The sequence below is a fragment of the Thunnus albacares genome, chromosome 5 (assembly GCF_914725855.1).
Source record: "Thunnus albacares chromosome 5, fThuAlb1.1, whole genome shotgun sequence".
Classification (NCBI taxonomy): domain Eukaryota; kingdom Metazoa; phylum Chordata; class Actinopteri; order Scombriformes; family Scombridae; genus Thunnus; species Thunnus albacares.
In genome coordinates this window covers 18,357,224-18,382,127 of record NC_058110.1, presented here as the reverse complement: position 1 = coordinate 18,382,127, position 24,904 = coordinate 18,357,224, and the positions used below count along the sequence as shown (strand labels likewise).

The window sequence follows — 24,904 nt, the reverse complement described above, 5'->3', positions numbered from 1 at the left end:
AGCGTGTACAGCTCCGACCGAGCTGCGTCTTTGAAGACAGGCTAATTTCTGCCACTGTCTTGAAAAATCCAGTTATGCGACTGTGCAGCCCCACGTCAGACAAAAACCTCCACAGGCCAACTTATGCCCGGTGCTCACATGGGCAGGCTGCTCTCAGGTACAGTCTCTTCAATTCATAACAATAAAGAGTTTGCTTTTAATTTTACGCACAGAATATGGAGTTGAATTACAGTGAAGATGCAACATGTTAAAATGCTTATGCAGCTGTTTCAGTCTCTTTTTTCCCCCCTGTTCTGATCATACTTCGACATTCCTCTGACACACAGGGAGGAAAGGGAAACCGATAATTATCTCAGCAGCAAATAATGGGTTTGGAAATTACTTAAGAGGTGCGCTGCAAAAATCCTGCAAAACTTAAGCGAGTGTGTGCGCGAAATGTGCTGCCTTTAAATACGTTAAATTCCAAATTAATGACATTACTGATGTCAGCTTCACTCACTCTCAGTTTTCTGTGATTAAGATAATTAAATTACTTTTTATACAGTTGACGAGAGTGCATTTTTAAACCACAACTCTTTTCTTTTTAAAAAGTCAAACGCGTTTAAATTGAATAAAACTCAACACTTTCCCCTGAATTATAATTACGCTTAATTGGCGTTTTGCAACAGGCCATAATAGATATCTATAAAATAATCAATACAGTTATTGAAAATGTCTGTTCAGACGCGGTCGCTCTGGCTACAGCAGCCTATTGGTCCACCTCATTGATTTCTTCAATGGGGTGAATACTTGAAGCCTAAACGTGCAGCGTTGTTTGGTCTGTTGTTTGGGATCCTGAATGGACCATAAAAGAGAGCAGAACAAAGAGAAGGAAGTAGCTGGTGCAATAAAAGTTTCTCTTCACCTTATTCGTGGCCATATGTGACATCCGCGTCGCACAAATTTGGGGTAAATAAGGCGCAGAAGTTAGAGGCAGTAATTTGCTGCTGCCCTGGGATTATTTGATCTTCTTCACTTTGATATTATGAATCAGCTGATGATTAAAGGAGGATTAAACAAACACATACAGCAGGATGGAAAATCTCAAAGTGCCCAAATTCATTTTCATGCCGCAGAAAATTGAAAACATAATCCCCAAAAGCGTTTATCCACCACTTTTAATGCAACATGAAATTTAAATTTAAATTCAAACAACATAAATGAATCCTGAAATGTGATTAAGTGTGTGAAATATGTTTGGCAGCGAGTTTTACTTTCTTAATTTGTCATACTCACAAATATCAGAGACAGCATGTGACAGGATTTATAGAAGCCTTTCATTATAGCAACTTCTGTTGTTGTCACCATGCAGTCGCTATAATTTACTCATTGTAAAGTTTTTATATAGAATTAACAGACGTATTCGGTTTCCCTGCTTTATTTCAACTATATTTCAATATATTTAAATTTAATTAAATGTATATTATTTGGGTTTCAAAACGCAGATTGTCTGATTCACAGCCCCCCCCCCCCCCTCCCAAAAAAAAAAAAAAAAACGCGCTGTGACTGGTCCATAAAGTTTAGGTTGTAAATAAAGGCTGAACAGTAAAGCCAATGTGGACTGGAGAGGCTGGAATGCAGCAGAGGTTGTGCCACTACGCAGAATTAGAAAGGTCATTCTTTCCCTCGTGTTTTAGTGTTTTATTGCGGCCCGTGAGGCAAATCACATGCGCGGCTTTTGATGCAGGAAGGAAAGAAGCCGTTTGGTCCATGTTACCTCGATCTTTAAAGGGAAATAATGACCAGCGGTGAACGAAACAACCTGAGTGGTCTTGGACGAAATTAATGAATTTTTTAACAACAGCCTGGTATCAAGTACTAACCATGGATATTAATAATTAATATTAATAATTCATTCATGAATAGTATATGGTTTTAGTAGTTATCTACGGTGAATGCGCAATGAAGGCTACGCATAAATGAAATAGAGCATGCATAATATTATTATTATTATTATTATTGGTAGTATTATTGTTGTTATTATAAATATAATTATAATTATTATTGTTGGGGTTATAATGTTAGTTATTATCACGCAAGATCGGTTTCAAATTTACGTTTTAATTAGTTCTTTAGCTGAAGGCCCAACTTTAACAGCCTGCTCCTCTGCAGCAGAGCAGGGCCCATCCACGTCCATGAGCATACAGCTCTTCTCTTTTGCATGTTTACAGATACACATCAATATCCAACGTCACAACATCACTCAGTTAGTTATATGGGACCTGTAAAATTTCTACATTATCAGCCATGATTAAAAACACAGCGAGGGAGGCAAAGCCTGGTCAGCGCCTGATGCTTTTTCTTCTCCCCCGCTTCTAACCTTACTAATAAGGAGTAATTCACATACTAACAATGTAAAGCCCTCTATAAGCACTTTACCATCGCTGGCTAGCCCAATTAATGTCCGGAAGTGTTCGACTTTATGCTCGTTAAGCACTCAGGAAACTGTTGCCCAATGAGTGCATGTTGATCCACACATCATAAATTATGACCATTAGGCAAAATTTTTGCCCTGTCGGGATTTGTAAGTGAGGTTCTAAATGTGGTGATGCGGACAGATTCATGACTTCATGGAGTTTTATGCAAGCCTATCTCTGCTTTTAAAAACACTGCAGGGCAAAACAATAGACTGTGGTTTTCCCATCTTATTTTAAACCAAGATTTACCTAACAACCCAAATGGCATGTATTAAGTGGACTCTCTCTCTCTCTCCCTCTCTCTCTCTGTCTCTGTCTCTACAGGGACACGATTGGGCAGCAGCGGACACGATCCATTACAACAGCAATGTTTCATAAGGAAAAAGCAAACAACGTGTGTAACAGTAGGTTGTAAGACTTTAAAGGCTTCCAGAACGAGGCTTTGCCAATAATTGTATTTTACAAGATTGAAACGCACGACTGCTGAGCTTCAGCAGGAGACAGAAACACATGAAATCACTTTATAGCATAAACAATATTTTTGTCTCTGCGCAGACAATAAAAAGGGAGCATTTCACCAAGCTGAGCTTTGATTAAAAAAACAAGACAACACAAAAAAAACAACCGCTTTCAACTTCAATTACACATAAAAAGTGTCTGAGTGAGACACACACACACACACACACACACACACACACACACACACACACACATACACACGGTGTATTTAAGATGCCTTTGAATACTCCTTCACTAAACAAACAACTTTGTTTTGAGATGCAATAAAGGCCACTTCAGTATCCCCTTTTCTTAATATTTCATTTTTTGCATATTTCTTTCAAATTTTCTGCATATTTCTTAGTTTCACAAACATACACACACACACTCATATATATATATATACAAACACAAGTATACACAAGGCTGAGGTTCAACCCCTCTGTGCTGTTGCACAGAATATTTTGAAATTAATCCTGAACTTTTTTTTTTTTTTTTTTTGTCAAATGCTGGGAAGAAACTGGAAAATGTTGCACCATTCATGTATTTTTTTACACTATGCAGTTCACTTGTGCTTCGTCAATAACACCCTGTCCACTAATGTTCAATAGTTACTGTAACTGCTGCTGATTTTGATGACAATGAGGATATCTGTGATTTGTTTTTTTTTTCTTTTCCTGCCGCTGGTGTAAATAAAAAGGCAATGGATACTTCCCATTATGTCGTCAGTGATTATGTCAGAGCAACATCCTAAAACAGACCACTGCATCTCATTATATCAGAATAAACCAGACAGACAAATCTCTCATTCCCCCCAAAGTGACAACAGCAAATCAGACACTCAGAAACACTCCTCTGTGTCTGCTCAAGCAGTTATTTGCTGGCAGCAGTGTATCAGCTGGGTCAGCTGACATCCGCAGTGAACCGCCGCCGAAAACCAGCAGCCATAAACAACAAGCCTCAACACCCGCCCACTCCCACATGCAACACTTCTGATCGCTAGGGGGCACTGCCGGGAGCTACTAGTGTCTCAGTGTGTACATATGGAAGCCCGTGTGTGTGTGTGTGTGTCTGTGTGTGTGTGCGTGAGTGTGTGCGTGCGCTTGCGTGAGATTGCTTAAAGGTGTTATTCAGACACTTGGCACAGACTGAAAATAACAAGTGACAACAAGTATGGAAACCAGAAATAATTAAGGGACGTGAGCCAGCTCTGCCTGGTCAGAGGGGCCTATGAGTGATGACAAAGTTTACTATCAGTGGGCAATTTATTACAACAGATTGGCACAGCACCACTAAATTGCTCGGCTAATGTAACCTAAAGTGGTCAATATACACTCAGGTGCTGCTACACCAGCCAATGAGGTAATAGTAGTCGCTCTGGGCATCAGCAGCCTCCAAGGCTACAGGTCAGGTCACAACTACACAGATCAGGCACCTCCACCTTCTCATCATTCCCCCCTCCACACACACACACACATACACACACACCACACTCTTTTGCGTCATTTCCATCCCAGAAAGAACCAGCTGATTGCCAAACACAACATAAAAAAACATTAAGCAAGAGTGAAAGAGAAATTTGTAATCTTACCCCAGCTGGCTCTCCGTAGTTTGTAGCTTCACTGTGGTCCAGCACAGCAGCTGAGGGGTCACGATGGCGAGTGGGAAATATCAACACAGCGCACATCTCCCGTGTGCTGCTGGCTGTCGTCACATCCCGGCGTTAAGGAGCTTATGTCTGTTTCCTGGGGAAAGTCTTTTCTAGCAGGCTGGCTTGCTGCTTTTCCTTTCCTAGTCGCGGCTTTATTGCCTCCGGGGGGGATGAATGCAGGCAGCGGCTGGTAGAGGCGGCGACTGTCCCGAAGATCCCTCTGTCAGGAAGTCGGAGATCGGATGAATATCACACGAAGCAGCGCCAAAACGAATGTGCAGTGTTTTTATATGAGAGTAAAGATAAAAAGACGTTTCTACGCCCCAGCTTAGTCTGCTGCTGATACAAGGGAAGGACCAGAGAATAGACAACAGCATAAAGTTCATGTTCATAGAGCGTGCGCCACGTGGCTCGCTGCAGCCAATCACAGAAAGGATTCAGTCGTAAACTTTTATTACTCAGCTGTAAATTTCTCCCTTTAACAACCAGGAATGTTTGCACCCATCTTTCCCTTTCTTTTTTTTCGATTGCACAAAACTAAAAATGGTCACACAATATGGAGCGCGAATGCTGAAATTCCCCCATATGTCACAGTGTCGACGTGTGACAGAAAAAATATGACAGTTCCCCTGGTGGACAAGCTGTATGCCATGATGTGCCCATGCCAGAGGAAAATGGGAAATAAAAGTGTGAGTGAGCAAGAGAGGGAGGGGAGATGCTCGGAAAAGAGACACAGAGCGGCATAGAGAGACACACAGACGTCTAATTAACTTCAATTAGGCTAAACTATACTTTCATATTAGGGCTTCTTTCCCACTGACTGATTCTCAGGGATGGAATACATGGCAGTAAGCAGATGTCTGGTTTAACTGTCCCACACATCCAGCATCAACTAGATGCTCCAGGTGCATGCGCAATATGGAAATTGCGTCAAATTCAATTAATTGGCTTCAAGGTATCCTCTTTTTTTTTTAAACTTGGAAAGCAAGCAAGGTGTAGCTTAAGTCTACAAAGAACGCAGAGCAGCAGCAATAAAAATCTGATGACATGGATTCAACATACACTGTAAATCTGGTTCAAACTTTCAACAAGAGCTACGAGTAACAGACAGAAAAAGGAAAAAATTACGCCTTTGGAAAATACGGATATAAATTCTACATCCTGGAGATAAGGAGAACATGAGGCGGCCACTGGGTTTACAAGAAATGTTCTTCACCTTCAGAAAATATATTGCAATGAAATACATGTTAAAAAAAAGAAAAATATGAGAGGATTCAAGATGAAGAGAATATCTGCAGATCATTTAATTTCAGCCTAACATGCAGGTTTTAACCCTAACATCCCACTAACAGAGCGAGGCCTTTAGCATTTTTAAGAAAAATATCACATTAGCCTCAATAACGAATTAAAAAAAAATCCTTTTTACCTAAATAATCAAATAAATGAGTGATAATAAACATACTTGGATGAGCGGTGCATCTTGTCCTTGCAGGCCGTGATCTCCACACTGAGCACCGCCACACTGAGACAAAAGATGCACACCCATCCGAGGCGCGCCTTTACACCGCCAATAAAGTTTACAGCAGGTACACTAAACTTTATTGGTAATGTCAGCCCTCTGGTTAAAGTACACACACACACACACACACATACACACACGCACGCACACAAGTGGTGCAGAATAGCTGTGACTTGGGACACATCCGGAATTTTCTAAAGACTACACGGACGCAAATAGAGAAATAAACACCCTGAATGAAGAGGCTGCGCCTGACGCATTGTTTGATTCGGGGGGAAAAAATAAGGCACTACTGGAAGAAAAAAAGACCAAAACTGAACTGAGGATTTGCAAGATTTGGCCCAGATTGATATGAGCCTAGAAGGCAAAATACAGAATGTAAAAAAGCATGTTTACAATCAAGCTGCCTTTTTTTTTACACTCATAAACTTCAACCGCAGTATATGAAACACTGCGGTTTCTCTGCGATTTACCCGTCAAGCACAACAAACTCTGATCTGTTAGTTTCACTTTACAAGTTCATTTTACTGAAAAAGAAATACATAAATCATTTAAGTAAAAACAATTAGTTGAAGAAAAAATACGCAGCTTTGTTTTTTTCTGTCTCTAAAAAAAACTCCCACATGATTCCGTTTAGGCCGTAAATTTTCTAAACCTCATAATTTGACTTTTAAAAAAAGAAAAAAAAAAACTTAATTTAGAATTAAATAGAAAGATAGCCCCTAAAAACATAATATGTCTTTGAGGAATAGACTCACAGTCTTCCAACACTCACACCTTACAGTAGTCTCCACGGTAAAATATCTGCATCCACATGGAGCTCATATACACACTAAATGGATGATTTCATCTCATTCAAATAGTTTATAACTATGCGGATAAAAAAACAGACAGGTTAGCCGCACCAGGAGCTGTGAATAATTTAGCTGCATGACAGTGAAACAGCTGCACGGTGAGATGATATTGTTTTAGTATTTGAGAAGTAGTTCTTATAATCCATTAATGCTGTAAAAAAAAAAAAAGTAGAAATGGTGGAAAAGCAAGGTCTGTTTTGGACCTTTAAATTAAATATACAGCTCGTGATTCAGTTAGATGTAGGTCTGTTTGTGGAAGAGGAGGAGGAGGTCAAATTATCAAATTACGTGGGTTTTTTTTAAAAAGAAGGATCAAATTTCTATGAATATGATCGAGTGGATAGCCTATTTAATGTAATAACACGTCAGCTGACCTACATAGCTGCACGGTTTGGGGCATGTTGTTGTGATACTTTAAACGTTACTCAGATTTTATGTTGATTGCTCATAAATCCATTTATTCCAAACAGCAGCTGCACCTGGAGATGAGACATCATGGTGTCACCTGCACTTGGCCTCGCGTTTGCTTTGATTTCGAGGCTCTGATGCTTTCCGGAGGGATTTTTTTTTTTTTTTTTTTTTTTTTTGTCTGGACATCAAGTTTCACACAACACCTTGCATGATGGTATAGACAGATGAAGCCTCCCAAATGCTTTGCCATTATTATTCAGTCTGATTATTAACATTGTTCATCTCATCTCAAACAGCCATCGTTCACCCCAAGATTCATTAAGAATCTCCTTCTCCCTGAAGAGAGGAAGTTTCTTATTAAAAGGATGAATCAAACACGACTCAGGCTTTGCAGAGTACACATGCTGTGAGTGGGATTCGCAACCTTTCCTTAAAAGGTAAAGGGATACATCTGCAAACGCAGGTCTGGCTTTTTTTTTTTTTTTTTTTTTTCCTTTCTTTCTTTCTTTAATCGAATAGGTTGGAAAGTTGAAAATAAACAAACAGTCAAGAGGTTTTTCAATTGCACTCTCTTCCCTCCTGCCGTCGCCAGTAAACGTTTTGGGCCGGAAATCAAAGCATCAACATAACTGCATGTTTGGCCATTTCCTCATTGAATTGTTTTGAATGTGTGTGCTAAATCCCAAAGTGTGTATTTTTTGTTGGAAAGTGGCAAAAGGTGAAGTGTTGAAGAGGTAAAGGTAAGCAAAATGTGTATAACACTACATATTACATTTGGCTGTGTGTAGTTTTCCTCTTTGCACATGCGCCTTATTTTTATGTATGTGGGGGGGAAGGGAATGATTTCAGTAAAGGCTGTAATATCAACAATAATAATAAAAAACAGAAATGATTGTGAGCCATCTTGTTTATTCGTGATTTAACATCAACAATGGCGGGGACACACAATTCCGTCTTTCACAGGAGAAAACACCGGGAAACGAGCATACTGTTAACATCAATATATAACAAGACGTACATAAAGATTATATTCAGTGCAAAACAACTACGCTATATCACCAGCACATTTAAAATAAAAATTCCCTTACTTTAAAATCGTTGTAATTGTAGCAGGTATTATCATACACAGTGAATGTGCGTTATAGGCAGTTTTAGTTGTTGGGGAAATAGCTTGCAATCAAATCAGAGCGATGCCACAAGTGTGGAATATAAACTCTGCAAAGGCAAGGCTCTGAGTTTAGGTAGTGCCGTGGTACAATCTCAAAAATGGTTTGCTTGGCTTTGAGCTAATTGTCTTCCCAAGACTCACAAATTGTCTTCAACAAGTGTATATCGTATATTGGGTAAATGCTACATACATAACTTAATAATATAAGGTTGATATATAACACTTTAAAATTAAAACCATATGAAATCTCTATATTCAGAAATCTCTATTGCAATTCCCCCAGGTTTAGGTAGCATCAAAGGATTTCAAACGATTGCATTTCCCTGGTAATCCTAGAAAAAGATGTCTGAGGAGCTAATGGCTATCTTTGTCTAGGCCATTCACATGAAAACGAGTAAAACAGTAACAGTAACAATTATAGTAATAAAACTTGTGGTTTATACATAGGCTGTGAGCCGATGTAACTGCTGCGATGATGTTTGAACACTTACTACTAAGTTATAAGCCTACATTTAGCTTACAATTTCGGAAAAAAGTCTACTCTGAAATGACGTCCATGTTCTTTTAAATGTAGGCTATTATCTATTTACAACACAGGTCGGCGTTGGTCATGTTTTTGATCTTATTTGGCTATGCTTTTGATACAGTTATTATTGAAAGCAAATTTGTGGGAAAATAGCCAAGCTATTTTCCATGTAACATGCGTTTTTAATGTCCCCCCCTCCCCTTTTTTTGCAAGGGGCGACAAATTTTGCTACAAGCGTTGTGTAGCTTCTACAAGAAATCCAACTGGCAAAAAAATGCGAATCATGTAAGGATATCAGGATAATCGTGAGAAGGGAGAAATTTGCCTGTTTATGACAGTAATATTGGTGGGATTCCTGTTCCCTCTTGACAAAATGAAAGGGTGGTCATAAAGTTGACGCTCTCTGCCTCCTTGTGACTCTTCGTCTGTTTATGGGACCTCTCTTTTTTCCTCTTTTTCAGCCATATAACCATAAAAAGGACCATAAAATCACTCCTTGGTCTCCTCTTTCTCTTCCGCTTCTTTCTCTTCTCCTTCTTCCCCTTCACCGTCCTCGTTGCCCTCTTCCTCGGCCTCGGCTTCAGCCTCTCCTCTCTGACCCGGAAACTTGTCTTTGTTGTTCTCTTTTTTCCACTTCATCCTCCTGTTCTGAAACCAAATCTTCACCTGCCGCTCGGTGAGACTCAGGGCGTGGGACACCTCGATCCTTCTCTTGCGGGTCAGGTAAGGGTTGAAGAGAAACTCCTTCTCCAGTTCAAGAGTTTGGTAGCGACTGTAGGTTTGCCTCCCATTCCGTCTTCCTGGGGCTTGAATGAAATAAAGCCAAGAGGTTAGCTGGACTGACCACGGTCCCCCATAAAAAACATTCAGATGACTTATAATTAATTCTGCATTTACTTTTTTCTCTCTCTCTCAGCATGAATACTAATCACCCAGCTTCTTAATTTAGCTTTCTTGTCTACTAATTCACATCTAGAGCGGGGGAAGCCCTTACTGAAAGTGTTAAAATTAGATTTTCCATTAATACAAAGATATCAATGAAGCTATACATAGCACAACCACAAAGTAATGTGTGTATTTTTAACTTATGTTTGTGCCATTTTGAATATGTCTACAGATATGAGCAGCTGTCTGATGCAACTTTTACACTCACTTCACTTATTGGGTGAGTATGAGAAGATACTGTATTTCTATATATATATTTTTAAAAGAGTATGTTTATGAGTTATTAATTCATATATCCATAAATAAGTACATTCCTATTAAATTCCCAGCAGTTAATTGGTGCCAAATTTCTACAAACAAAAATCAATATATTTTATTCTATCTAGAAGCATGTGTACAGAAATTATTTTCCTCACTAGCAATAGGCCCTATACAAGCCTGGTGGAGATTTTTAGTCACACACATGCGCATACACACACACACAGACAGACACACACAGGAGGAAAATAAAGAGAGAAGGAAAAGTATGAAAAGAGAGAGATTAGATAAAGCTGTCCTGCAACAACAGATGAGGACAGGCTAATGATAAATATCTCTCAGAGCAGATAAAAATGAAGCTTACACCTGTGTGGAGTTAATGTAGCCTGATAGCCTGAACAGAATGGACCATGAATGAAAGAGGTAATATCTACAAAGCCTTTATGATTATGGCTCTATGAGTCTGAGCCACATTGGGCCTGTGGGTCAAATTACCCCCCTAAAACCCGGATTCTGGATAATCGGGACATGTTGAGTTTCAGCTAACCCTCCTGTCACTCTACATGCTTACTGGTGTGTGTGGTATCAACATATTTTAAACTAGTGCCTTTAGAATTTGTGAAATATCTTATGAGGACGATAATTGACTTCAAAGAGCTGCTGTCATGAGCTGTGATCAGCAATTCAGTGTTTAAAGGCACTTTTGAAAGCAACAACTCAGCCCTGTATGGACATGTGCTGCAGTAACAGCAGCCTGCAGTACAGGTTGTATGTGTCCCATCATGTTCCCTAACTTATTTCGTTTTTTTATAGTTTTGGAGATACACTGTATATTAATGTATATCTAGCACACAAACAAACACAAGCACACACACACGCACACACACAAACTGACGCATATACAAACACACACACACACACACACAAGCGCACAGAGCAACACAGAAAGAATAGGAAATAATTGCATGATTCTGACCGTGGGGTCTCATCCAAGGAAACATAAGACTGGGAGAGGAGTTTTGATTTAAGTGGCCTTGTCCTTCTCCGGGGTTAGAGCTGCTCGACGATTTACAGTCTGGGTATTGCGCTAGGCTTGCGTCTTGCTGGGTACCATAAAGCGTTTGCCTCGGAAGGGCTTCATATCCATAAAATTTCGTTGCGTCTCCGTGGCAAGCCAAAGCGCAGGGGTTTTGCTGGTATCCGGGGTTGGAGATCCCCGTGGTCCCGTGGTGGAAAAAGTCCTGCACATGATGGGACGGGTGCTGAAAGCCCGGTGCGGCTGCTCCGGGTCCGTAAACCAGCGTGTGGCTGCGGGCAACGCTTTGTGGAAACCTGCAGTCGTAGTAAGTTGGCTCCAGTGACTCGCCGCCTTTGTACTTTGAAAAAAGAGGGTTAACAAAATAGGAGCTCATGTTTAGTTAGCATCAAGCAGACGGGCTCTCTCGCAGTAGAATATCTCCTTTAGGATGATGGCAGCCTTTTGTTTAGGGTCCCAACTCGCACAGCGCACACAGGCAGACAAACCGGAACTAGGAGAAACGCTGCCCCTTTGGACAATCTACGGCAGCTCACTCTCTCTGAGCCGTTCCTCTCATCGGATTTCTCTCCCAATCGTGAGTGTTTTTTTCCAGCTTTTGCAGGCTCAAACCCGGCTCATGGCATGTGCTTTGGATGTGCGTTAGCAATGCTTAAAGCTGGCTTGCTCGACCGGCACAGTCAGAGACGCTGCTCTTTTCTTTCTTTTTCCTTTTTTTTAAGCTTCCCACTCAACCACCCCCACCACAAGCGCCCCCCACCCTCCACCCCCCCACCCCACTCCTTCATCTTTCTACGACCGGTCAGACGTGGGCCCTACGTATATCCACCTTGAGAGGAGCTGCACTAATCATAACCAACAACCCAAGAGGCTTTAAATATGATCAATGTTATGTTTATCACACACACACAAAAAAAGCTTTGTTGCAAGCTGATCAATGGCGTTATGAAATAGTTAAAATATAAAGACTGTGAAACATGGTGCATTTCCTCTACAGGCTAGATTTATAGTTTAGCTCGCTTTTATGTGGAGGTTATGAGAAGGCATTTATAAAGCAGGGAGGGTTTCCTCTTTTTAAGCTGTTTTGAGTTGGTTTTTGCCCTCTCAGGCCCCTGTGAAGGTTATATACTAATTTCTAGAATATAGTTGACCTTTTTGGGGCTCCAGTGGGTAAACATATGATTAGGAAGTTCCTGAAAATCAAAATGTTACATAAAATAACACTAAAAATACAAAAGCAAGAGAAAAGTGAAGGTGTATGGCATGCAGGCCGAAAGGCATGAAAATATATAAGACAAAAACATCCTCCTCGGTGTAATCGAGTAAAGGCCAGGGCAACACACTTGCAGCATGTGCTGTAAAATACCGACACAAGCAAATATAAACACGACCTATGAATACTAGGTGCCACTTACTGACCCCGTAAAACTGACGAGGATAAGCAGTAAATCTCCCTCGTGGAGGAGTTCATAAAATTTTACATTGGATGTTTAGCTACAATCAGCGCGCGTACATTTCCCAGCTCAATAGTTGTATGGGCTCTCTTCTCCAAATATGCCAGTGTGGTTTTGTGGGGTTACTGACGTTTTATACACATCATCGTAAAATATGAAAGGCGCACTGGGCGATTTTATAGACCTTTCACACTCTATAAATATGCAGATTGACAATCATTGTTGCACACTTCTACTTCTTGGGGACTCTAAACTGCTGGTACAGATATTACAACTGTCAAATATTAAGAATACTAATGAGCAGGCAGACATCTTTAATCTAACTGTGTACTGACAGTGAAATTAAATTATATATATAATGTAATATGTTTTGCTGTTGTAAATTGTTATGATGTTGTATTGTAATATTATGTATAATGTTGCTGTTGTTTCTGCTGCCAATGTTGCTATTTATTTTATTGATGTAATGCAACTGTTTAAGATATGTTATTAAATTGGTTTTTATGTGTTTAAATATTGTTTCTGGCTTTTTTTTTTTTTTTTTTTTTTTTTGGATTTTACCTAATAAATTATTTTCAGTGAGTTATTGTTTTTAATTTACAACATGAAAATAAAACCAAGACATAGAAAAAAATCCAGACAGAATCTAGAGACATAATATTTTACTTAGCACCTAAATGCAGATATATTTGCTATTTTATAAAACTAAAACATATTTGAGCCAAATGGCCCTATTTTTAACACGATGGGAAGCAATTAAAAATATCACAACAGTCCAATTAACTCATAAATTCACCGGCATTTAGAAGCTTTTCAAACCGAAAGTGACAGAAACTGAAAAGATTTTTTAAAAAAACTCAAAAACCCACAATACTGAGGTTAACAAACTAAATATAAAATAAAATAGAAACCCTGTTTACCCACACACTCTGTGCCCAACACAACAACCAGCTCTCTGCATTCCGCAGCGCGGCTCTGTGGCCTATTACACAAAATGCGGTGGGTGACCATATCTGTCATTTTGTCATCGATAGGTTACTCTTCATTTTTCAGCCAAGCCACAAAGCTGTAAAAAGCCCTTCAACGCAGGGACGGTGCTCAAAACATGGACCAACAGCGTCATCTAGTGTTGAAATGTGTCCTAAACCGGACTGAATCCACCAATCAGAAACAACTGTGATGTGGACAGAAAAGGTCTCCCCATTTGTCCAAACATTGTATGCATGCTGCCCTTTTCCTTAATTAAAGCAGAATTAAAGCAACTGTTTAGCACCGACATCAGCAACAACCTGTTCTCACTCTCTTCTCTTTTACAGAAGTCATAAAATGTTTGTTGTACTGGATCTTTTCCTGTCGCGGCCGCTACCTGTTCTTCTATTAAAGACAACAGCGCTGCAGCAATCATATTTATACACAATAACTAATGACTGTTTCCTATCTAATTGTAGGTTAATAGGCCACTCATGTGATGAAGTGCAGGGGGGTTGCGGCTGGCCCATCAGGGGAAAAAGTGCCCTGAACTGTGCGCATGACTCTCCTTTGAACGAGTCCTCCACCACCGTCCATTAAAACCATAAAGTAATTTAGCCCAGACGTCTAGCCAGTTAGTCGAGTTTGCTTTGTTCGTCTGCATTTGAGACAAACAGCCGAGCTCCAACAGGGGCTGTAAAACTGGCATTTTTGCCCGAGCTGAGCGGAAATACACTGGATTGGGGCTTTGAAATTACAGCATCCTGTCCGTATTGTTTGCCACCACAAAAAGGCAATTTAGACCTATCCCAGGAAACAAATGCGAGACATGAGAAACTGCCTCTCACTTAAAAACTCTTGTTCAAATCTAGTTTCACATGTTGTGATCGCCAATAGGCGAACGTATAAAACTTGTAAATTTCTAAACTTTTTAATTAAAAGTTAAAGAGTTAAAATGCGTAAGAACATACAATGTAGCAGTGTTAAATAATTAAAAACAAATAAAAAACGTTCTTGGAAATTTGATATTTGTGCAAATATTTTAGGAGGTATTTTGAACATGTAGTGCATGGACGTATCAAATAAATATCGCACATGCCTCATGCATTTATTTTTGCTCTTATAATAATCTCACGTGTACAATTTAAACGAACTATGCTACTATAGTTCACCCATATAGTAAAAACCGTAAACGCAACATCAGAGTGAATTCGGCTTTTCGGCCCCAAAGCGGTGCGTATTGTTTTTGGAGAAACTTCCTTTTATTCTCTCCTAATAGGTCAAACGCGGTTATTTCTGCATTTATTTGATTTGTATTTATTCTTAAATATTTGCACAGCTGTAAATGTACGTGGTTGAGACTGAAGAGAAGGCTCGTTTTGACCAAAATGTAAAACAATGCAAAGCAACATTTAAAGCGTGCTGACTTGCTAAAGCTTTAACTGCGCTGACAACATTAAGTTTTCGACGTCGCCATTATTTTCAGTGGCAGAGCTTATTTAGGCCTAAACTGTATTTGGGTGAATGCTCGGCGGCCAAAACACATAAAAGTAAGGATTCTGGAAGCATAATTATATAGAAAACATCCATCTGTGTACAATATGTTGCTTAGTCAACAGTGGTTTGTATTCTTGCGGATTTTTAATCAACAAAATACTTACGATGATATTGAATGAGTTTCTGTTTGTGAGGCCCTTTTGTGCAACTCATTACTAAATGGTCTCAAACGTGATGTGCACCTCGAGTCACAATGAATACAGACTACAAGCACTTCAGTGATTATGTTTATATTTGCAGAGGTCTATATCTACACTCTATAATTAAACTCGTAGGCTACAGTCAAAAAGAAAGATATGCACAAATACAGCAACAACTATCACAAAAAATACAAGACAGACAGATCGCAGATGTTTTGTTTCAGTACAAAATACTACACCTGCACAACAATGTACAAAGGAAATAAACATGAAAGAAACATTCACATCATAAATTATGGGGTTTGTGAAATTCAAATGAATTCAAGTATTCTCTTTCTTCGGACAGTTTTAACGTATCCAAACTGTATTTGTATCATTTCTCTTACAAAAACACATCGAAGTGAAAGTAGAATGTAGTTGATGAAGTTGCTTTTTTTTTTTTTAAACTTTCTTTCTTTTCTTTTTCTTTTGTTTTCTTTGTTGCTGGACACATTAATGTGCACTGGAAAAATAACACAATCAGCATCAAACAGTCTCGGAGTTTTAAGGTTAATACAAAAATCCAACAAAGTGATAAATATGAGGAGAAGGAGAGTCATCCTATGTTTCATCTGTGCTGTCCGTGTGTCTAGTGGTTATTAAGGTTGTTTTCTGACTGCAGTCCATATTATTGTTCCTTGCTGTCGGTCTTTTCTTTGTTCATTTTCTTCATCTTCATCCGCCGGTTCTGAAACCAGATTTTGACCTGCCTCTCGGTCAGATTCAGGCCCCTAGCGACCTCGTATCGGCGGTCTCTAGTTAGGTACATATTGAACAAAAACTCCTTTTCCAGTTCGAGAGTCTGGTACTTTGTGTAAGGGCATCGCTTCTTCCTTGTGGAGCGGGCATGTATCCAATTTGCCACTGGGTTATCTGCAAATAAAAACCATAATAATAATAATAATACAAGTAGAATAACAAGAGGTCAACACTGAAACATTTTCAAAACTGAAACCAGGACAAATGACAATCACAAGAAATGCTAAGCCTCTATAAAAGGTCCCTCTGGATTAACATCAATTGTCTTGGCTCCTCAGATGGTGTCACAATTGAAAACAATGTCTAATCACACACAAGTCTGGTGTTTACAACTAAAACCAATATTAAACATTTGGAGGAACCATTCCCAGCCTCAGACTATCCAAGCCTACACTGATTTGCTTCCTTGTCCCCTTGACTTGTGAGTAACACCGTCGTAAAATACTCAATGCGCTTATTCACTTTATTGGCCCATAAAATGGCCCGTGGTTCAAGCCTTTACAGGTCCGTGGTGAAAGTCCTCGAGTATGTCCCTACATTCCTCAAGTTGGCTGGAGGAATCATGTGAATTTGTGTTGGACTGCAAGAAAGGAGAGCAAAATCCCATATGCAACTATATGCATCATCATCTTCTCATTACTGTGTGGGTGAATCATGTCTTTTACCACTGGGGATCAAATAGAGTCAAAATGTGGCGCTTCCTCACTGGATGGGCCTAAATATAAAACAGGGCTGAAAGTCGGCTTACTAGGCTTGATGTGCCGTATGTAATGGCACGGGGTCAAAATATGGTCGTAAAAAGGACCATATGGCATTTACTGATTGATTCATATGTCCGTTTAGGTTCTTCACTTCAAAAGAACACCTTGCATGTTTTTTAACAGTATGTAACATCCTTCCAAATTCGTCTTCCTCAAGGTTTGAGTCCATGTTTACAACCCCGTCTGGTTTTATAGCCCCAATATTAGCCTAGTAGCGTTTGTCTTTTATAGTTCCTAAAGCTATCCCCCTTGCAGAGGCGATTCGGAGCTGAGCTGAAAAGGGAGGATGATACAGCTTATAATTTCACTTTATGCAGGACGTTAAAATGCGTCTAAACAAAAGCAGTTTTACACAAGCCCAAACCAAACTCCCACCCGGCTGTAAAAGACTATAGGAGCTTGAACTTACTCGGATCTAGCTCCGACTTCTCGTCTTTATATTTCCCTGAAGCCAGAAGCTCCGACTCGGGAGAGGGGGTATTCTGCTGCGTCTTGTCTCGCATCTCAGTGGATGAGCAGTACAGATAATCCGTGTAGGTCCGTCCGCTGGAGCCGAGACACTCGCCGGCTCTGTGCTCCTGAAAAGCGTCGGGCTTCAGCCCATAGTGCCTGCTGTTCCCCGGATAGCCATGGAAAGGCACGGCGCCTGATATCGGCTCCAGCCATGAACGCATATACCTCGAGTCTGTGCCTAAGTGAGGTTGGTGACTGTATGGATGGTAAACCACGGATGACTGGGAGTGTACAGGGGCCCAGGAGGTGGAGAAGACGGGTGGCTTGGGTGCGAAGCTGCAGGAAGGATAGTCAGCACACTCCGGTACTAGGGACGTCGGACGAGGGCCGGCTGGGTGAGAACCGGGCGCCGAAAACCGAGTTGCAGCAAGGACATCCTCGTTTTCATGGTTGATCAAGGAATCCACATAATAATTACTTATGGGACCCGTGGTCGACATGTCGAAGCCTCCCCGACTCTTTTACATGCATCCGATTATTATATGGAGTGTATGTGTACTTTTTTATCTAGCCATAGAACAATCAAGGCAGGTAATTATTTCTCAACGCTTCCCTGGCTGCTATTGGCTGCCTCCCCGACACGTGATTATATTTACCCCCACAAAAATTGTACAGTGGATCAATGCGCCACTCATCCTGGGATACCAATGCACATAAATCGGATTAAAGAATGTGCTCTTTTTGCTCTTTTTCTCGGACGTCTTAGAGGTAACTTCAACACCAATGTGTCTTTATAGAAAAGAAAATGTGCCTTTGTGTTGCTAATGGTGGATCTGCTTCTAGTCGCAGTACAGACCTGCGCACACTACGTCTGAAACCGAGCAAGGCACTATTTGATGGTGTAATCAATCTCTGTCTGGGAAAATCTACCGTAGCCCCGTGTTATTACAATGGATAGTATTACAGCATTACTGTCTTTATTGAACCGCGGACGCGTTTTGTCTTTATCAAACCAGCAGAATATTTAAGTGTGGAGTTAATAACTTTCAGCGGAATGCTGTTTATTTCTTAACGAGGAGAGAAGCTTTCACGGTAGTTACAGATAGACAAGAGAGGGAATCAAAATACGGGATGCTGGATACACCAACAATAAAGTTTGCACTGTTTTAACGAGGGCGCAACAGACGAAACATTTCCTAAATGGGATCTGCGGAGATAGGAGAGGAGGGGGTTCAGATTCTTGACAAGCAGCCCACTACAGCGGGCTATATTCAGCTAGTGGCCGTTCATGTTTTTATGCCCATCAATAAATTTTAACGAGGGCCATTTGATTGTTCATAAACGTGTCGTTAATAAGCCTGCATCCGAGTTCCTCACTCAACATAAAAACCAGCACCGCTGTACGCATGTGAAACAATTCCCATCAAACTGAGAGGCCGTAGACAGGACAGAGGACACTGCTGAGCAGAGGAGGTAAAAAGGTTCGTTAAAGGGCTAACTAGATGAAAGCTTTCATAAGAGGGATAATGTTACTGTTGTATCTAATGGCAGGCATTTACTGTTTTACCCTGCGATATACTAGTGTAGCTTGTCAGTTAGTAGGCTGTGAAACAACCCTGAACTCTTCTGCAGGGTTACAGCGACACAGCAAATAACACAATATACGATGAAGTAGGAGTAAAGCGAGGAAGCCACTAGTGTCACAGAGAATACAATTAGACTAATTGTGACATAAATACTAGAAGTTTAATGTCTGTGTGCAGGCTGGATGAGGTTGATAGCAGCAGAAGTGATGCTTTAGTAAATCTTATTACAAGCTGCACTATTTGTGTGATGTGGAGACTTTGGTGCAGGGGCTTATTTGCAACATTTTGAGAAACGGTGATGCTGACTAGTGTTGTTGTGACCAGTTTTAAACTTGTGTGTATTTATGTAGACTAGTGTGTTGTAGGCTATTTATTTTTGTGATACGTAAACTGGTGTGCGTAAATTACGTTTCAATGTTTGAAATGTTATCTTTTTTTAATTTTAGTGAAGGCCCGTGATTTGGAAAATTCAGTTTATTAATTATAACCTTAAAGACGATGACGGTAATTAGACCTGACAGTCGTTATGTGCAACTGTGAAATTAAACTACGGCAGCCAAATGAACCACATTATGCTGAAATTAATTTAAACTCTGCGCTTTATGTTGCAAAAATTGGCAAATACGGAATGACAGTTTTGAGCAGTCCCCATTTACAGACGATAAAAAGTCGCGTAGTAGCCCTATAGGAAATTAAAAACAGCTAAGTCTCGGGATTTGGAAACAAATCTGGCCTTTGTCATCGCCAAGCTACAAGGATCAAATGACGTCACTAATTAGCCTACACTAAATCCAACTTTAGTTCAAATATATTCTCACACTGGGAAATTCACGGATATAATTCTCAATATTCGGGCTTCGTGTCGACGTAAAACAAAACATAATCATGTGTACGCATTAGGGAAATGCGATGTTTGTCGTGGCTACTGAGTTCAGATTCAACCATGAAATTTAAAAGGCCAGACGCCAGACCTTAACCCGGCTAACGCCAAACGGTGTCCTGGTGTGTGCTGATGAGCGTGCCAGTCTGTGAGGAGTCAAATATTTCAACAGATGTACAATGTTGAATAAATTGACCATATCTTAAATCAGACTAAAGACTAAAGTTGTATTTTTGCTGCAGGTTGAAGGTCTGAGTCCGTTTATTCTACTGATGCCATTAAACTTCAATGAAAAAGTGCTCAGGGACTATTTATTACCATAACATATGGTCATATAAATACATTATATCGCTAGTATCTATGTCCAGAGTAATTCAGTGAAATCCGTTATAATGTTTTGGGTGTGCTTGTGCCGCCTGTGTTTGCGTATATGTGTGTGTCCCTGTGCGTGTGTGTGTGTGTGTGTGTATGAGTGTGTGTGTGTGTGTGTGTGTGTGTATGAGTGTGTATGTGTATTAATGAGAAATGAGGACATTTTTCCACAAACATTATGTGGAAAAGAACACCTTATTTTCTCATTGTCCATGTTTATTGTGCTTATTTGTCCATGTTTGTTGGTCTATAATAAAACGTATTACATCATGACAAAACTCTTTGTGTTGTTGTTTCTTTATTCTTACCTCCTCTGTCCTTCTTTAACACCACTGGAGTTGCAGCTAGACTATTTAAGATTATACAGCCGAAGAAATGCCTCTTTGTTGCATCGCTAAACCTTTACGCATTTTATATTTCACTGCGTCTGTACTATATGACCAGAAAACACCGCATTCTGCTGTGAGCATAACAAAAGTAGTGGGTTTGTGTTCTAGTTTTGAAAATATATTCTCTATTATCACCAATATATGACAATAAATACTGCGATATATAAAGCAAGAGACGTTTACAAGTTAAGAAGGAGATAGATGATACAAACTAATGGCTTAGTTTGCTTTTAGATGGGCTCTATATGTTCGTTAATAGTCAAGTAAAGTCAATTTTATTTATATAGCCTAAAATCATTATTACAAATTCGCCTCCGAGGGTTTTATAATGGATATAGCATATGACATCCTCCTTCCTTAGAGTCTTTAAGACTATATAGTCTCTATTGTGCTTTCATCTTATCACAATTAAAGGAAGTGCTGCATTTGTCCTACATCTCAAATGATACGCCTTTCATACATTATGACTTAGTGATGGTTACAACAATGCTTCAGACTGACATTACCGTTAAGCTCAGCCCAGTGTCACGGCAGTTCGTGAAATAGTCGCGAAATTTAATCCATAGATTCGTGTCTAAAGATTAAATTTCGTGAGTACATATTTAATTTCGTCACTATTTCACCAACTGCTGTGCTACTGGGTTGCAGCCTGTTCCGCCACAGTAAAAGTCTGGCTCTGACTTTCGACAATTACATCATACAAAGTTTTCCATTCATAAAAAAAAAATTAACAAATACGCATTAGACAGATTTACTTGTCCAACGTGACGCAAAAGATCAACCTAAAGGCTAATGCTCTGCTGAAGTAGACAGTGTTAGACAGTGTTGTTTTGTGTTTATGTACAGCCTTGAGCAATTATATTTCAAGTGGACACTACAGGACAAAAACGTGACAGGGCGTCACAGTTTGGGTGTTTTCGCGCTGCCGCAGTGCTCAGACGCCTCATATTGACTTGATAGTATTTGCAAAAGCTATTGTTGAAAGACCCACGCATTTAATCTAAAGATCACAGTCTAAATGCAGATTTTTCGGGTAAAATGCATGGAAAGTAAACACGTGAACAAAGCAGCTTCAGTTTAGATGATGGACAAAAGGCCAAAATCTTCTGACTGGCAGAAAGCAGATAATTTGTGAATGGTAAAACTATGACAGGATGCAGAATATTCTTTATTTATATCCTTAAAGCGGATAGAAAGATAGAGCTGATTATCCAGCTCAGATGCTCTTCAAGATGACTCATCTTAGATTGTCAAGTGATTCTGAAACTTGATTGTTTATATTCCCCATTTACAAAACCAGTTTGTGCCCTTGCTGGGTGGATGAACAATGAAGGAACAATTTCAGTTACGCGTTGTAACATGACTTTCTTTTAATAGACGCATACGGTCATATCTACTAGCTGCTGACTATTCTGCTCATAGTGGCGATATTAAATATCATTTTCTCCGAGGAAAAGTCACATCAAATAAATACAGAGAATTTGAAAATAGGCCTTTTTCTCTCACACGAACTGTCCAGTTTTAACCGCATTAGTGATTTATCTAGAAGCAACATTTGGACGATATGATCCGTGCTTCAACTCTGCATATGGAAAATCCAAAATGAACATCACAAGTTATTTATAACGTCCCATGTGCTGAACAGAAAGTGCCGAATATCCAAGAGTTACTGCGTGATGAGCTGAAAGGCCACAAAATGATCCTGCAGATATTGTATGACAGTGTCTCTATCCAGGATAAGCGCCGCATATGACAGTTTCAGACAATCCATACAGGCCTCCTATTTACACATTTTCCTTATAGACTGTGTCAGAAGCAACTTTTTGGATCAAATCTCTCAGTTTTCCCGCATCATATGCTCTGAGACCTGCGGATCAATATAGATATTCTCATGATGACTAGGCCTGCCGCAGTGATATATATATTTTGCATTCCCGCCCTACAAGATAGTTTATCGTGGTTCAAAAGGCGAAGTCATTCCTTTGGGACAATGATCATAATCCCTTAAATGAAAAACACGCTCTCCGTGGCATTTATTTTAAACCTAAACATTGTTTCTGACAGATTATTACCAGTAAACTACGTCATGTGGACTGAAATTATCACCAATTATTAATTCCCATTTTAAAAAATCCAAAAAGCCTCATTTTGAGTTTCGTCTTCCTAAAAATGTTGACTTTTTTTTTTTTAAAACTCTGAACATTTTCGAATGAAATAAAGACAGGAAGTTATTGTTCTTTGTCCTCTGAATTTTGAGTTTTCTGAGTTTTCTGATTTATCTTTGGAAAGATAAAGTCCGAGATGCTCGTTTGTTCCTCTTTCACAAGAAAAAAAACAAATGTATGTAAATAAATAAATAAAAAATAGATTTAAAAAAAAGAGAAAGAGAAAATGAAAAAACCGTTAGCATACTGGGGTTTATGTCTGATCATGCCAGTGGCAGTAACACACCCTGAGCTGTCCCAGTCTAAAGGCTTCAGTTCCTGTGCGCTACTACAAAGTGAAATAAATTGTTTTATGTGTATATGGTTTTAGGGTGAATCTGTGCAGCTCTCGGGGCTGTTTCCAGCGCTGTAAAGTCTTTGTCAGTGATGCATTCCAAGGGAGACACTCATTCACTGAGCTGAATGAAAGTGACTTTGGATTCCAGACTGTCTCTTCCAGTTGCACTACTGCCAAAGGGAGGGGGGCTGAGAAAACAAGGGGAAATAGTCACCAGTATAAACACTGGACTGCCTTGGACGAAATATGCTGACTGCGCTACAAGAAGAGAATCTTCCAAAAATAAGTTATTGTGTTTCTTTTATCACTTTTCTGAAGATTTTTATTTTTCCTAATTTCACTTATTCTAAAACATTATTATTCATCAATATTGTTATTAAACAAAGGGATTACTGTTAAAGGTGAAATATAGGCCTACAGTTGTGATGATTAGTAGCTCACTAGCGTGCTATGATAGTTTCAAAAATAAGTCGATTTGCATTTGACCAGCAATTATGCAAATATTTCAGTACTGTTAGACCACAGTATAATTTAATACTGAGACTATTTGTGCAACATCTAAAGGACACGCATGTTAGAGGTATTCTAATCTGTAAACTCGGCTCAAATCTTAAAAACTTTCTGTCTTAATTGTTAAAATTAGTGCAATGTATAAACGCGAGTATCGTTAACAGGCCTTTGAAAACACACACACACACAAAAACTTCAAATGTTGCAGTAAAACAAGATAAAGAACAACCAAAGAATGATGTAAACGAGTTACGATATTTAATGCTTAGAAATAATGTTTTTAAGGAATTTCACCGAGAACATGTAATAGGCCACAATTAGCAAAACGTGTTTTCTAACGGAGTGTTTGTTGCCATAAAAGCCAGTGTAAGTTTTCTTATGTGTGTTGAAGTTTGTGGAAAACGATTACGTGCAAAATCAGCATTATTTTATCATATGGTGGCATATATATATACACACATACTTTGATATTGTCATTATAAAACAACTAAAAAATAGTTTCAGCAAATTTGAAATTACATTTCAATTACACATTTCAGGCAGCTGTGGATTAGCAGTCACACCAACGACCCACATAAGATCATAGAAATGCAAATGTCGATATGCATTCATTTCCTGTTATAGACCCATCTTCATTTGTGAGACAAATGCATGAGTCAAAAACTGACATCGATCTATCTATGTATCTATCTATCTATCTATCTATGTATCTATCTATCCATCTATCCATCTATCTATCTATCTGTCTATTCATAAAGCAGCTGAAACACTATCCCTTAGCAGACATCCAGTGATGACAGATGCACCACAACGCAGTCTAAAACTTTACCCCACGTTGTTTACAACCTATTCTCCTTCTGAGAGCCTCAGAGGGTTTTACAGCCCGCCACAAAATAACAGCAAAAGAAAGAAAACGTCTCTGTCCAAGTATTGCAGCTCAGTTCATTTACAATGCCATTTGCGGGGACCTGGGTGACTATAGGAGGCAATTCAGCGGAAATTGTGCCCTTGATGAAGACGAACTGACGTAATCAAGGCAGTTTCTTGTTGCCGAGCCAGGAAGCCAACCCCAACAACATGAAACTACCTAAACCACGCTTCAGCTTCGTGCAAAAGGGGGTTAAAATCCATGGAAAGGACAAAGCATGCAAAAGCCCAGTGAGGATTAACACTATCCAGCACAAAGAGAAAAGGCGAGTACCAGCACAATA

General features: G+C 39.6%; 3 protein-coding genes across 3 annotated transcripts in view; all 3 read right to left on the bottom strand.

Moving 5' to 3' along the window:
• LOC122982086 (homeobox protein Hox-C10a-like) overlaps positions 1-24,904 on the bottom strand; it is a 55,509-nt gene that overhangs the window by 26,016 nt on the left and 4,589 nt on the right. The window contains exon 3 of the mRNA XM_044351108.1: positions 4,546-4,825. The gene's annotated coding sequence lies outside the window, so the exon portion shown is untranslated. The remainder of the gene's footprint in view (positions 1-4,545; positions 4,826-24,904) is intronic.
• On the bottom strand, positions 8,279-12,034 carry hoxc8a (homeobox C8a). Its single transcript, XM_044351115.1, has 2 exons — positions 11,263-12,034; positions 8,279-9,889 (listed from the first exon to the last, which is right to left on the bottom strand). The coding sequence occupies exons 1-2, from the start codon at positions 11,696-11,698 to the stop codon at positions 9,573-9,575; spliced, it is 753 nt and encodes a 250-aa protein (XP_044207050.1). The 5' UTR covers positions 11,699-12,034; the 3' UTR covers positions 8,279-9,572.
• On the bottom strand, positions 15,517-19,922 carry hoxc9a (homeobox C9a). Its single transcript, XM_044351114.1, has 2 exons — positions 17,411-19,922; positions 15,517-16,354 (listed from the first exon to the last, which is right to left on the bottom strand). Exons 1-2 carry the CDS (start codon positions 17,952-17,954, stop codon positions 16,110-16,112), a joined length of 789 nt encoding a protein of 262 aa, XP_044207049.1. The 5' UTR covers positions 17,955-19,922; the 3' UTR covers positions 15,517-16,109.

Bases quoted from the DNA above. Each gene is read 5' to 3' on its own strand.
- hoxc9a (XM_044351114.1), bottom strand. From the start codon at position 17,954: ATGTCGACCACGGGTCCCATAAGTAATTATTATGTGGATTCCTTGATC. The intron at 16,355-17,410 runs GTAAGTTCAAGC...TTTTATTTGCAG, and splicing joins GAAGTCGGAGCTAGATCCGA to ATAACCCAGTGGCAAATTGG.
- hoxc8a (XM_044351115.1), bottom strand. From the start codon at position 11,698: ATGAGCTCCTATTTTGTTAACCCTCTTTTTTCAAAGTACAAAGGCGGC. The intron at 9,890-11,262 runs GTCAGAATCATG...ATTTCATTCAAG, and splicing joins TCCTTGGATGAGACCCCACG to CCCCAGGAAGACGGAATGGG.